This window comes from Arachis stenosperma, chromosome 6 (genome assembly GCF_014773155.1).
Source record: "Arachis stenosperma cultivar V10309 chromosome 6, arast.V10309.gnm1.PFL2, whole genome shotgun sequence".
In the NCBI taxonomy this organism is placed as follows: Eukaryota; Viridiplantae; Streptophyta; class Magnoliopsida; order Fabales; family Fabaceae; genus Arachis; species Arachis stenosperma.
The window spans coordinates 21,750,721-21,766,451 of NC_080382.1; the positions used below are offsets into that span (position 1 = coordinate 21,750,721).

General features: G+C 33.3%; 2 protein-coding genes across 2 annotated transcripts; one reads left to right on the forward strand and one right to left on the reverse strand.

The window, feature by feature from the left end:
- Positions 1 to 1,124: 1,124 nt before the first annotated feature.
- LOC130935615 (la-related protein 1B-like) lies at positions 1,125 to 5,466 on the reverse strand. The gene is made up of 6 exons (XM_057865440.1): positions 4,497 to 5,466; positions 3,482 to 4,064; positions 3,238 to 3,406; positions 3,054 to 3,144; positions 1,762 to 1,833; positions 1,125 to 1,690 (listed from the first exon to the last, which is right to left on the reverse strand). Exons 1-6 carry the CDS (start codon positions 5,019 to 5,021, stop codon positions 1,460 to 1,462), a joined length of 1,671 nt encoding a protein of 556 aa, XP_057721423.1. The 5' UTR covers positions 5,022 to 5,466; the 3' UTR covers positions 1,125 to 1,459.
- Positions 5,467 to 10,265: 4,799 nt separating this feature from the next.
- LOC130935710 (probable cinnamyl alcohol dehydrogenase 6) lies at positions 10,266 to 11,797 on the forward strand. Its single transcript, XM_057865584.1, is given in 5 exon segments — positions 10,266 to 10,396; positions 10,398 to 10,463; positions 10,530 to 10,871; positions 10,971 to 11,413; positions 11,496 to 11,797. Coding segments are annotated over 5 exon segments (1,080 nt in total). The 5' UTR covers positions 10,266 to 10,370; the 3' UTR covers positions 11,699 to 11,797.
- The last annotated feature ends 3,934 nt before the right edge of the window (positions 11,798 to 15,731 follow it).

Genomic DNA, 15,731 nt, shown 5'->3' on the forward strand with positions numbered 1-15,731 from the left:
AAGATGTTTTTTATGTAATAAATAAATAAAAAAATACTTTTATATTATAAATAAAAAGACCTTTTTACATGAGATATCCAAACATAAAATTACTTTTACTTTTCGGTAAGATATTCTAAAAAAATATAACTTAAAAAATTTTTTTCTTAAAAACTCACCCAAACAAGCCCACAATACCATGCGACAAGAAAAAGGGAGATGTATCACTTCTCCTTAGAGATATACATTAGCGAGATTAGTAGTTTTTGACTTTTTGTTTACTAGTTACTACTTTGCATTTGCAGTCTCGATCCTTGCTGCCGGAAATAACTAACTTGCAACATTAACCAAGAACAATTTTCCACCTCATGGAAGGGATTTCTCGGAAGATTTCCTGATGGAAAAATTCCCACAGATATATAATATAAGTATATTATTAGTAACTATTAAGACAAGATGTGTAGTCAATAGTGTGTGAACAACAACTTCATCACATAATCTTCATTGTTTTTTATACAACAAATAAAATAATATAATAAATGTTTCATGCAATTAGCGTGGGGTTTGGGAATTTAAGAAGCATTACGAGCATACCTCGATCGATCCCACTGCTTTTTGAACATCCCATAACACATTTATAAGCGTCACTTGGGAATTTCGTTTCGGGTTTGATTGTGTTAATTTAATTAGAGAATACAGAATAGAATATAACTTTTGGTAGACTTAATTTTCTGCAACAGCTCTTGGAAGTACTATTCCCAACATGCTGACAATAACGAAGAAATAATGTTTTACCTTCAGTGTTATGTAACCCATCAATGTTTTACCTTCACTGTTATGTATACCCATCAAAGATCAAATCAAACATAAGGCCTGATAGCTACTCAATGAAGATTTTATTATTGTCATCGTATGAAGATACTTCATTTTGATCATTAGATAATAGGTGGTAGGACTTGATTTTTATTTGAAGTAAAAGTGTTACCTTTATTTAAAGTATTGCTAAACAAATAAGTTACACTTTTTAAACAAAGATCATCGCGAAAAGATGTTTTTAGCATCTTCATGAGAGTAGTTACCTCAATAAATAACTTTTAACAAATTTACATAGTAACCATCCAATGAGATATCCACACATGCCACCATAAATCAATAACATTAAATATATGCCTCAATCAAAATTCTCAATTTGTCTGTCCAATTTCATAATCTTTTAACTTTGGATCGTAACAATTGTGAACAATTTTTATTTGTTTCCACAACTCAAACTCAATTACGATCAAAATCGAACTCAGCAACCGTAGGAATGATTAACTTCCATGCAACCTCTGTTCCCATCACCTCAAAGAAAAAAAAAAAGGGAGAGAGGGCATTGAAGAAGAAAATGCCAAAAATCAGATATTGCAATGCTGGATACTAGACGCCTGACAAGGCTAAGAAATTTAAGAAATTTAGAGGGGTAGATTATGTAGGTACAGTTCTAATTCTTGTTGACAAGAGCAGCAGTATCATCACCATTTGAGATTTGAGTAACACCAGACATCTGGACTGTACCTTCAATTTTAGCTGCTTCTTCCAAAGTGATTGTTTGAAAATTAGCTGCAAGGTTATTGAAATTCGGTCCACCAGTAGATATTGAACTGGAATCTGACCGAAGATGAGTCGCCGGCAGCCATCTCATCCACTCATTATGCCTCCTTAACTTGTCACCCTGCATACCAACATTGGTGAATAAAAACTAGCTGAACCTCCTTAGCTTGACATAAGATATTAGGAACTTACTTGCACTTCGACAATAGCTGAACCTCTTAATGAATCCAGTATCAATGGGATGTTACTTGTTAAATTTTTAACCTGTTAAAAACATTTCATACAATACAAAACCACAACTAAGGTGTTTGATATTTAAAAAAAATATGTCATCGCAAAATTATGCGCTGAAGCTGAAACTTACAATTATTGCACCATGAGAATCAGGACAAAGGTAAGAGATTTGCTTTCTTGAAGAATACAAACAATCAATAACAAGATGGCATACATCAAAATAATAGTCATTTCTATATGATCAATAAAAGAAACTTTGTAAAAAAAGAAAAACTATGTTTAGCTTCATATCTAATGTTAATCATTGTTGGTAATTACAAAATATTAGTGAATAATATTAAAGCAGAGTATAAATGAACAAAATATTCATTCACTACAATAAAATCTATTTTTAACCCTCATTGTTTATGAATCAAAATGGCAATGTTGCAATTAGCGCCTAACCAAAATTACTCTATACCCATAGGATGAATCTTTCACCCAATGGGGAATGGAATTAGTTTCCTCCAACCCCTCCCCCTCCCTCTCCCAAAAAAAAAAAAAAACGATTTCAAATATATGTAAAGAAAACTTAAGGGTTCCATCCATCATCAACACTAGTAACATCATGTATGTTCATTACAAAGATTCCAACAAAAAGATCAACCAAAAGGATAATGAGAAATCTAAAATTTGAGGTTTTGCACAAGCAACATTTAAAGAGTATTAAAAAGAATAATGCTACACATCCAACTCTTTTTGTTTAACCTGGTTTATAAAGACTTGAATGTATAGCATTACTCTATTAAAAATTTACGAATGGGATTTCAGACCATCAATCATGCAGTACAAGAGAATATAGTACATCTGAATTTCAAATAAACAACTCCTATTTGCTAATACCACTCCAGCCAGATGGAGTGGTACTACTTCAATTATGACTCAATATATATTTGGCAAGAAGCCAAGAACAACAAAATCATACAAATAAAAGGAAATACATACTTACTAGGTGAAAAGACACCAAGGCATAGATCCTAGGTATATAACAAACTTACAACAGAAAATGTTAGGCCGACTAACATAGTAAAACAGAATATTATTCCATTCACATAGATACAAACCGTTTCAGTTACTAAGATTTACTCACCAATATCTATAAATCTTACTTACCATTCAAAAACCAACTTATAAGATGTAAGCATATATTCAAATTCCCTACAAGAAAGATGCATGAAGTATTGCTTATTATTAAGCCACAATCAACTTACACGAGGAAAGTTTGCTATCAACGTAATGGGAACCCAACCCTGTTCATCCATGTTGGACCTTAAATATTCATCTTTTACTAAATTAGCATCACTGCAAAAAAAAATTAAAAAAAAGCATAAATAAAGTATTAAACTGTCAAAAGCTTCTTAACAAAATAACAGATAGACATCCAAATAAATTCACCTAAAGTAGTATTCAATTTGCTTGATAATCATATTGTTAAGAGGAGAAGAAGTTTCTGCATGGAAGAACATCGTAGGAGGAGGAGGAGGAGAAGGAGGAAGAGGAGTGGAAGGAAAGAATGGCATGCCCCTCATGGGATCTACTTGTACTGGTGAAACATATAATAAGTCTGAAGTGGAAATAAAGGAGCGTCAGTAACAAATCAGTTATCAGTAACACATCTAGAAAGGGAGATAACACTCACCCGGACCATGGAAGCCCATGTGGTTAGCATAGGGTGAGGATCCAACATGTGCGGGGTTAACAAATGAAGGAGCATTCGGTGGTGGGTGCCTCAATATTCCCCCTGGTTGGTGTACATGAGCATCTCTAGCATTCCCATAATTGGCACGATCATGATCACGCCTACTACCATAATTATTATGATAGGAGCCATCTCCCCTAGGATGGGACCCAAAATTACCCCGGCGAGATGAACCCCGATGTTCAGATGAACCCCGATGTTCAGTCATCGGAGGCACAAAATTCCCAACAGGTGGTCTTGCATCCCAGGTATTACGACGATAATGATCTCTTGGAGAATGGTCTGGAGCTCCCGGCATGACATTACTGTAACCAATTGCTGGTGCAGGAACTGGGTATACAGGAAAGGGTGGTGGAGGTGGCGCAACATTGGGAAAGCCGCTTGAAGAAGGACCAGACCCAACGTTGCTGCCACCTCCACGCTTCATTGGTCTTTGCCTATTAGGTATGTTATAAGTTGTTGCAGAGTTGGGTTTTGCATGGCTAGTAGCTTGTCTTTGGGGAGCGTTCGAAGTTACAGGACCCTACAGAACAATAGCAAGGTCACACAAGCATATAATACTTAGTAGCTACCATTCTTAGCGTGTAAATAATATAAACCCCTTGTTTATGAGAAATATACTTATACTTTCTTGAGAATGGCATAACACTTAATAAAACAAGAAACAATCTTAATTGTCTTTACATGACAAACCCTATGACCACATCATCCATACACTAAAATTTATCCCCTTTTCAATTGTACCCAAACTATGTAGTCACATGTAGGATTCACCATAACTGCTTTGTGTTTGCTTCTCTTATATCAGTGTGATTTGATTATCAGCTGTTTCGCACACATAGTAAGTAAATCTAAGCTGGCATCTAAGACGGCGAAACATGAAAAGATCAAAGGGAATCTTCTTGGTTTCAATGAACAACATTCAATAGAATCAGGGCATGGATTGGAATCAAACCTGAGATGTGGAGAGCGATGCATCTAAGGCAGTCTTGGAGGATGATTCGGCGGCCAATTTGGGAGTCCCTTTGGTGGATTCAGACAAAGCAGGCCATGACCCTCCCATCACAAGACCGGCCTCAGATACGACCCCGTTTGAAGGTTTATTCCACGCGGGTTTCTTGGACCTACCCGCATTGCCCTCACCGCCATCGGAGCTATCGGGAGGAGCTGTCACAACACTCCTGTTGTCCACCAGCGGCGAGGCAGCTACAGCCTTTGGGGAGGAGGAATCTGAAGAAGGCAGCTGCTCCGGGACTGACGCAACGCTGGCAGCAAGCGAGGAGGAGGAGGAGGAGGCAGACGACGGCAGCGGCGGCGATTGGGGAGTCCCGGCGGTGGATTCGGGTTCGGCGCCGCGGACAACCTGAGCCCATGGAGAAGGGAGATTTTTTCGCGGGAACTTAGGGCTGTCGGATTCAGGGGGGACCGCCGTCATCGGCGGGGAGTGGTGGTTAGAGGAAGATTCCGTTGTGTTAACCATTGCCAATTAGGGTTTCTAGTTCTCCTCAAATTTCTGTATTCTTTTTATTTTATTCTTTTACAAAGTGAAACTAAGAAAGTGCGGAGATTGTGATTGTGATCAGTATAATAGAAGAACCCAACAAGAGGATCAAATAAATGATAAATCAGAAAAAAGTAAACCTAAGGAAAAAAGGAAAAAAATTTTATAAAAATAAAATAATCAAGGTTTGTGTCTAGGCGAGGAACTTTGGGGGTTATGATAGAAGGTAGAATATGAAAATAAAAACACTGCAATCTCTCTTCAGTCTTCTCAAGTCACAGCACAAAAAACCTGCGATCTCTCTCTTTCTCTCTCTGCCCCTCCCTTTGTTTTGTTTTGCTTTGCTTTGCGGCTCAACAACACCACCACAAGCAACACACAACAAACAAAGTGTTGGTGTTATCAAAAACCTATTTATGTCTCCCCGTACCCTCTGTTTAATTTATCATCCCCCAGTTTTAGTCATGCTTAATAAGCTAATCAAACCTACTTATTATTGTTTAATCACCAAAAAAAAAACCCACTTATTGTTTTCGTTTTTCTCCTTTCTCACGTAATTTGAGATTTAAAAAATTAATTTAATTTTGATGTATTTTTGTATATAATAATTTTATACATACATACAATTACATGATATTATATCATAAAAATAATTATTTTTTATATTGACTATATAAATAATTATTTAAAATTATAAAATTAATTAAATAATTATATAAAATATTTTATATCATCAATACATAATATTTTAACATTTATAGATTTAACTGCTTAATATAATGAGGTTCGAGAAATTAATTATTATTATTATCAGACAATTTATTAGCTGAAAAGTGCATATCAATGCTCTTAATTGTGAAAGATCACAGGTGATTTTAGGAATATGGACAAGATTAAACAAATTATTAGTTAAGAAAAATAAGAAGATAAACCATAAAACAAATATAAACTTACAAATAACAATGAGATAAAAGATAAACGCATAATTATCTTTTGGAAAGGAGAACCAAAAAGAAAAAGATAAACTCACGGATAAAAATGAGGTACAGCAAGTTGAAATATAATCCGAAATTTAGATGGATTGAATATCTTGAAATTTTAATTTTGATTCGTTCATATTCTCTTTAGTTTTAAATTCATCTTTTCTCCTTTAAATAAAAAGCAAGACAAATTATAATTCCTCTTCTCAAAAAGGTATGCATATTTTGAGATATGTATAAAATAAACTCAATAATTTTATACACACTAAATATGTCACTTCTTATAAATCTTTAAATTTCATTGAATAAAAATTAAAAACACTATAAAAAAACTTTAATAAATAAAGAATATATTAATACATAAATAAATTAATATTTTTAATATATCATACTTTAAACAGTAAATATAATTTTTTATTTTTAAATTAACAAATATACAAAAATATAAATTATTTTTTATTCATTAAGATTAATTATTATATAGTAAGATTTTTATAATATTACAAATTCATATAAAAATGGTATTTTAAATTTTAACATAAAAATATAAAATAGATAAATTTTATTTTATATTATTTGACAAATAATTTTTTTTTTTTTTTGGTCGATACAGTCCCAATGCTAGGCATTGACAAATGATTAAATTGCAATACAGTTCATTGAATTTGGGCTCCTCTGTAGATTGTTTATGGATCTGCCACTACACTATACAGTCAAGGGATTTTTAGTAGTTGTTTCACTGAGTTTGAGTGCCAAAAAATTAATTGGATTGTGATTTATGAAATAGAATAGAATTTCATTGAAAGAACTAAAGAAGGCGCCAAGTAATGTAGGAGAATATGGTTGGGCTCCTTGATGCAGTGTTGAAGCCCGTATTTTTGACCTGCCTCATCTAATCCTCATAACGTAAAGTCGTCAACAGCATTTTTTTTCTTTTGGTCTTGACGTCAACGGCATGTTGAAATGCCTAAAACAAGATTGCCTCAAATGAAAGCCCATCTTAACTAAAATACTAAAAAATAAAAATTAAAAAGAAAACGCAACCCAAATATATTAAAAATTAGAGACAAAATTAAGATTTAATTTAAATATATTAAAAATTAGAATAGTATTTTACTTTTTATTTAAAAAGTTAATCTCTAATACTTACTTAAGCAAATAAATAAGTTTCGCTCCATTAATTCAAATTAGTTAAATTCTTGTTTTTTTAATTATCATTTACAGCCACTTTTTTTCTTCTACAACACTAGAATAAATATGGTGGGAACTGAAGAACTATTTTCACACGTCTTGAAATTAGAAGAGGAGAATAAATAAATAAATAAAAGTTAGATTTACAACAACTACTGGCCCCAATAGATGGTGCAATAATGGATGTACCAAATTAAATTTAGCGAGCTGGAGTCCAGTCATGAAAATAAAGAACAACACAACAGGAAGCAGGAATTAAAGGGCCTCATTTAGTGGTTGACGCAGGTAGGACATTCACGGGGTGGGTTGGTTTGAATTTGGAAAATAATGAAAATTAAATTGATTAAATTTTATTGGATTTGGATTGATTTAAATTTAAGAGTTTTTGTAAGTGAATCCATATAAGTTAAATCCGAGTTAGATCGATTTGGATCATCCGTATCCAATTGAAAATGAAATTTAAAAAAAATAAAATAAAAACTGAAAAAAATATATGTAAATAATATATAATAATAAAAAATACTGCTGTTTAATTTTCATATTAGGATGAAATATTATTTTTCACTTATATTAGAATTGGGTGTGTTATTTCTGGATATAGAAGATAACGACAAACAAATTGAAGGGTCAGATTTAAGGAATCACTAATTAGATCCTTAAATCTGAGTTTTCTAAATTTTTTAATTTTTTTTTTCATAAAGCCTACATTTAAATTTGGATTTTCTGAATTTTTTTTTAAATTTTTTCACAAGACCTATTATTAGATTTGGGTTTTTAAATTTTATTTTATTCTTTTACAAAATTTACCTACCAATTTGTTTCCTTTTTAAAATAAAAAAATTTTATCATGCACAAAGCGAAGGCTTAGTTTTATTTCTCCCTGAATTTAAATTCACTTTGTCATAAATCGAACACTCGATTCTGATTTGCAATTTTAAATTTAAAAAATTCTTAATAAAAAACACACTACTAATCTATAATTGAACATAACAAATACTCATTCTCTGTTACTAAAAAAATAGCCAAAAAATACATCATCAAATTTTACACTTAAATAAATATAATTAGAATAAAACAAAAAAGGCTAAAAATAATGTAAACCAAAACTAATCTAACCCCTTAATTTCTGTCGTAACTTTGACCCAGCAGCTGGGACCAAGTTTAACAACCGAAAAGTTATTGGCCACTTCAAGGAAATTTCTTGTATTTATAATTGTCTTCGATTGAGCATTTCATTTGGCATTATGATATGCTTGATCCTTCAAAATGTCCTTATCATAGGTATGGAAGATATGAACTACAGAAAATTAATACTTTCTTTTTTCACTTAAATATATATAGTATTTTAAAATGATTCTTAATTATATTTCAAGTTTTTTTTTAATAATTGTATATTTAGTTAAAGTGAATAAGAAACGTAAAGAGAAGGTAGTATATGATATATGTTTCATGTTTATGACTTAATAATCTGAACAAAGTGTTATATATACAATTTCATCAAACAAATTACAAATCTAATGACATTGTATATGTTTATTTTAAGAGTTTTATTTGTAATTAACATTTGATAATAATCTGAAATTAATATTTATTTTTTCAAATGAAATATATAAAGTTCTCTTGAAATATATGTATAAAGTAATATATAGTTGTCTAATAAAATTATTTGTTTACAATTGTTTATATAACATTGAGGTAATAGGAATCAGTATCTCGCCACCAACCGTAAGGTTATCGAGTAATACAGCTCCACATGCGGTCCATGAAAATCAGCAACACGCATTAACTACCGAAAATTTGTCTAACATGTTTCTTTTCTAAAAGTGGCTCGTTCCAAAAAAGCACAAAAGAAAACAAAATTATATATTCACATCGTCAAGAACTAAAACCTCTACTAGATGGGTATTCTTTTTGAGAAAATCGTATCGTGTGTTTTAACTTTTATTTGATATATATTACTGGTATTTTTTAGTTAATTTAGGATTTAGAGCAAATAGCATATGTATGTGTGCAATTAATAGCGGCAGAAGTGTCGAAGACTTAATTATAGAAGTAAACTCATTATCATGTATGACTGCACGTTTCCTCGCCATACTAGTCAGTAGTCACCGTTCAAAAATTTCTGGGCAGTTTCCGGTCAACTATTAGTTCAATAGACCATTCAACTTTACATAGCCAATATGACTAAAACAATTAGTATTAATGTATTATGCTATCTACCAAGTTTAATGGAGACATCCTCATCAAAGTTGGTTGGTGATGGGGATTACCTTTTGTATTTTTTTTTAATTAGTAATTTTATCAAGTGTTTTTAAAGTATATATTAGTTAAATTCCTTTTTATCTATTATTATATTTATTAGGAAAAAATTAAAGATTTAACTATAGAATACTAGAAATAAAAGAGGAATAGTATTTTTTAACTATTTAGATAAAGACGCTTGAAACGTCTTTTTTTAAGATATTTTTTAATAATTAAAATTTAATATATATAATCGATTAAATCATATTATTTTTGTCAAAATTAGACTAGATAAATTGATTTAACTGAAAAAATGGTGAATCAAATTTTGAACTGGTCTAAATTAATATTATTTTTTTATAAAAAATTACTACAATACTCTTATTATAGAGAATAATTAAAATACTCTTATTATATATATATATATATATTAATTTTAAAAGTTCTAAATTTTAACAATAAAAAAATAAAAGACTAAAATTTAAGATTCTCAAAATTAATATATATAATAGAAGTATTTTAGTCATTTTTTTATAATAGAGTATTGTAGTCATTTTCTATAAAAAAAATAATATTAATTTAGACCAGTTCAAGATTTAATTCACCATTTTTCGATCAAATCAATTTGTCTAACCTAATTTTGACAAAAATAACACAATTTAATTGATTATATATGTTAAATTTTAATTATTAAAAAACATCTTTAGACATTTTCGAGTGGTTCCCTTTTTATTATTAGTATTAAATTGAAGATGAGTGGTACTTAATTGAGAAACAAAACTATCGAAGGCATTTCTCGGAAGAAAGATATGAGACCTAGTGGTACAGTTTTGGTCTATAAATAAATGTGGGAGTAGTGTGGCCAACTACCACATCATCAGTAGAAACAAGTAGATCAAGAATTCATTCTTAGATCATGGCTGAGACCACACCCAATCACACAAACAGTTTCTGGATGGGCTGCTCATGATTCTTCTGGCAACATAACCCCCTACACTTTCAAAAGAAGGTATATACATATTTAATACATACTTTGAATGTATTTGGATTTGTAGCTTAGTTTGTTGTTGTGCAGAGAGAACGGTGTTAATGACGTGAGCATAGAAATCTTGTACTGCGGGATTTGCCACACGGACATTCACTACGTTAAAAATGAATGGGGAATCACTAGGTACCCGGTTGTTCCGGGGCACGAGATAGTTGGGGTGGTAAGCAAGGTGGGGAGAGAAGTGAAGGGATTCAAAGAAGGAGACAGAGTAGGAGTGGGGTGTTTGGCAGCAACATGCTTGGAATGTGAGTATTGCAAGACCGATCAGGAGAACTACTGCGAGAAACTTGAGTTCACTTACAATGGAGTTTTCTGGGATGGTAGCATCACTTATGGTGGCTACTCAAAAATGCTGGTCGCTGATTACAGGTATATATTACTCCGCATGTTCCACGATTTCTTTCAATTTTTTTTTTTTTTGCTGGTTATTATTAAGAAAGAGAAGATGAATTAATTCTTTGTGTTAAGATACGTGGTACATGTGCCGGAGAATCTGCCAATGGACGCAACGGCACCACTGCTGTGTGCTGGAGTGACGGTGTTCAGTCCCTTGAAAGACCACGGTTTGGTTGAATCGCGAGGGAAAAGCATTGGCATTGTGGGCTTGGGTGGTCTTGGACACGTGGCTGTCAAGTTTGCCAAGGCCTTTGGACACCATGTCACTGTCATAAGCACTTCTCCTTCCAAAGAGGCGGAGGCTAAGGAGCGTTTGGGTGCCGACCATTTCATAGTCAGCTCCAACCCCAAGCAAATGCGGGGTGCCAAGAGAACCCTTGATTTCATTTTGGACACTGTTTCAGCTGAGCACTCTCTTTTGCCCATTTTGGAATTGCTCAAAGTTAATGGCACTTTGTTTATTGTGGGTGCACCCGACAAGCCATTCCAATTGCCCGCATTCCCATTGATATTTGGTAACATCAATCAATCTTTCTAATTGCCATTTCCTTGCTAATAATAATCACATTCAATTAAATTCAATTAATATATATACAGGGAAGAGATCAATCAAAGGTGGGATCATAGGAGGAATAAAAGAAACCCAGGAAATGTTGGACGTTTGTGGGAAGCACAACATCACATGTGACATTGAATTAATCACTCCAGACAGAATCAACGAAGCTCTTCAACGTCTTGCTAACAATGATGTCCGCTACCGTTTTGTCATTGACATCGCTGCTGCCACCTCTAATAACTAATATGATTCCTTAGCTTCTGCTATTTTTACTCTTCCTTAGCTTGTTTCAGTATTAATTCCATCAACAAGTCATAATAATATTGGTTTTGTACCATGAATATATTCATTTTGCTTTGCACTATTTTTATTATATATGTATGCTTTTATAAGATGGGGAAAATTTGATCAGCACACTATACTATACTCAGTTATATAGGTTCTCTGTATCATTAGATATTTTCGTTTGGGAAAATTAAATATCATTGAGCGCGTCCTAACCCGAAGGTTTGCTTGTCGTGAAGAGTGACCAAACTTAAGGTTGATGGCAAAATTAAAATTATGACTAACCCTGTTTATTTATTTATTTGATATAGCTTTAATCGTTAAATAAGCAACGTCATTGAAGTAGCTAAGAAGAATAGAATCCCGTCAAAAATAAATAAACAAATAAAAGAGGCAGCTAGTGCTAAGCTCGGGAGTGGATCCTCTCCAGTGAGAAAAAAACTGGATGGTATCCAGTGTTCAATCTAACCATTCATTGCGTTCTCTCTCTTATTTATTTCTGGTCTCACTCATAGAATCAAAGGTGATAGATCACACTGGATTCTATCAATTGTTAAAAAAACTGGAGAGGATCTTTTTCCGCTAAGCTCAATGTTCTAAAAACCGGTTCGAACCGGCCGGTCGAACCGGTTGAACCGCGAACCGATGAGAAATACGATTCGGTTATATGCTAAAACCGGAAAAAATGAAAACCGTTGTTGAACCGCTAAACCGGCCGGTAACCGGTCAGTCGAACCGAACCGGGATCCGGCCGGTTTTTTTCACTTTGCCCAAAAACGCTCAAAACGCGCCGTTTAGCATTCAGTAACCCCAACCTTACCCGTTACCAACCCTAACTCACTCCAACACTCTCTCCAACGGCGCAGCAGCAGACCCTCCCTCGTCCTTCCCATCACCCTCGAGCTAGCCGTTCCTCTCAACGTTGGCGAGCTCAGTCCCTCCCTTTCGTTCAGCCGCCGGACTACTCTGACGCCGTCACTGGTTGGAGCTTCGAAGCTCACTCAGTCCCTCACTCAGCTAACGTTTCAGACTCTCAGCAGTGGAAGCATAGTCGCCGGGTTCGCCTCCTGCCTCCGTCGCGAAGCTTTGTTCCACCGTCGCCAGCTCTCCGTTTCCAGCGCCGTCATCCTTCCTTGCATTTGAATCTGTAATGGAGCCTCTGTTTGATTTTGATTCTGATCTGTTTTTATTCTGAACTTTTTTATTCTGATTGTTGGCTTGATTCTGATTTATTTTTATTCTTCCGTCGTCCTCCCTATTGTTGATTCTGATTTGTTCTTTGGTTGGGTTGTTCTTGATTCTTTGGTTGGGTTGTTAATTTTATTTTTTTTACTTTGAACTTTTTGTTCTGTTTTTTATTAGTTGCCAAATCAGAAGGTACAATTTAGTATTACTGTTATGGCTGATTTGGATTTGCTGAGGAAGATTCAAGATTTATTATCCCTCTCTTGAGTTGAATGAAGTTTTTGTCAAAGTTAAAAGAATGTATCTGAGCAATTGCAACATGCATTGTTACTATTACACACAGCAATTTGATGATTTGTTTGATCTTTGTTGCCTGTGTTGGTATGTGTTGATGGCCTGGAGTTTTGAGCTATTTGTTAGATATGAGTATAGATTGTGATAAATTTTGATAATTGTTATGTTTTGAGAAAGTTTAGCTCAGTGATTACAATGAGCTTAATTGCAGAAGAGGTCTTGTTACTTTGTTGAATTTTGAGGTATACATACTTGCTTCTCTCGGTGTCTTTGTCTGTCTCTGTCCCCTTCTGCAACCATTGTCTCTTTTATAGTGATATCTGATATGTGGTCAAATTGCTTCTCTTTAATATCACAGTTACTAAAATTCAATTAATCTTTCCCCTAATCTGATGAGAACTCGATCAACCAAATTGGATTTCAATAGAACAGTTACATAAATATAAAGACATAGAATTGAAACTGAAATTGAAATTTATAATCAGACATGGAATAACAATCGACAGATTTGAAAAAGAAATAATAAACGGGGATACTTATCCCCTTATATAACCTACATGCTTGTTACATATACTTAGAGAAATAATATCATATAACCTACATGCTTGTTACATAGACCTAGAGAAACTTACAGTACATGCTTAATCGAACTAAACAGCCCTAATAAAATCTATGACAAAGAAGGAGTTTTAACTTTTAACAAGAGTAATTGTAGTGAGAACATGTATGTAGTGAAGCTATGCGAACTCTGATTCAAGTAATTCAACCGTGAATTGAAATGGTGATATAGTGATATAGTTTTTTTGTGAACGGTGAAGTGTGAACTGATATAGTGATATAGTGATTGAATAAATAATTGAATATTGTTCTTGCTATTTTAATTTTCAGTTTTGATTGATCTTATTAACTTGTTAATTTGATAAATTATTGTTTTACTGTTGTTCTTGACCTTTTGACTTTTATATTGTGTTTTGCTGTTGTTGATTTAATAAATTGTTCATTGAGTGGAAGATGAAAATTTGCCATGATAAACCTACTCTTGCCATGTTAAACCTATAATGTTAAACCTACTCAATTCATTTCATTATTGGCATTCATAACAAGGCCTCTCATCTCCTCTGGTTGTTCTGTTAGGCATATCCACAAACAAGTCTCGCAAGCCACAAGGGTTTACATAAGTGAGGGATTAATGTGAGCAAAACTGCAGCAAGTTATAGCAGATTTTGATTATTGATGATAAACTTAGATGTTGTCATTTTATGTTTGGTTGGTTGTTTTTGTTATTTGATTTTTGAGTATGTATTTAAATGAGATTATAACATTTTGGTTTATGTAGTACTTTTAATTTGGATGATATTTTAAAATTTATATTAAACTATAATTATGTTTTAGTGTGTTTATTTATATTTTATTTATTATTTTATTATAAAACGGTTTTTTCGGTTCAACCACGGTCAAACCGATTGAACCTATAAACCAGTAAACCAGTAACTAAAACGGTTCGATAACCGGTTCGGTTTTCAGAACCTTGGCTAAGCTAGCATGTATTTAGATCTTTTATTTAAAATATATAATTTGCAATTCAGTATTAAAAGGATCTTTTACCCATCTGATGCAGAGCTGGATGAAATTAAGCCAAGATCCCATTACTACCAACTACCAAGGTTCCATCTCCTTTTACATAGAAGATAGCAAGCAAGCAACCAATCAAAGTTCGATTAAAACATAATATTATAGTCTTTCCTCAAAATATTATTGTTCTTGTATGGATACTTGACGGGAGAGCTCGGCCCTGAGAGTCGACGCCGAATTGTTATCTTCAGTATCGATCTTTGAATTTCATTGAAGTTCAAGTTTTACTCCGAGGGGATGTCTAATTACGCAGAGTGTGAGCAAGGAATAAGGGGAGAGTATACCTGCAAAAGCACTCCGAAACTTAAGTCAGTATTAAAAATTCAGTGTATCCTATAAGATAGAATATCATACCTTTATAAGTGAAGTAAGGTCGGTTACTTTTCTGTTGGTCTTCGGATTTGAAGAGCAATGATTAGGCTTTGATGGGTCCTGACATTATATTGGACATTTTCAGGATATAATCCGTTGGGTCTGGTTATAACGTAACTTGCCGATTAATGACGTTGATTGCCGATTAATTACGTAACGCCGAGCTATGCTACGTTCTGCCGAGTTATGACTCATAATGCCGAGTTATGACTTGATATTCGTAATGGCCGGATCATAGCCCCCAAGCTTAGCTTGGAAATGTGTTTAATGAAGCAGGTTGAGCTTTAAATGATGCATAAGTCGGCTGCTGAATAGTTCGGCGGGTGGTTTTGCCTTGTAGCCCCTAAACAGTTGTTAATGCTAAGTAGTGGTATAATTAGGAGAGAGAAAAATTAAATGCGTATTGCAGAGCGTGCGTGTTTCCAATGCCTTTTGCTTTTTTTATGTAATTGATGTGATGGAAAGTGGAAACGAAATTTTGGGATTAAGTGTGTTAATTAAAACACTTT

Coding starts and splice junctions, on each gene's coding strand:
- LOC130935615 (XM_057865440.1), bottom strand. CDS start 5,021: ATGGTTAACACAACGGAATCTTCCTCTAACCACCACTCCCCGCCGATG. Junction 4,065..4,496: donor CATCGCTCTCCACATCTCAG/GTTTGATTCCAA, acceptor ATTGTTCTGTAG/GGTCCTGTAACTTCGAACGC. Junction 3,145..3,237: donor CAAATTGAATACTACTTTAG/GTGAATTTATTT, acceptor TTTTTTTTGCAG/TGATGCTAATTTAGTAAAAG.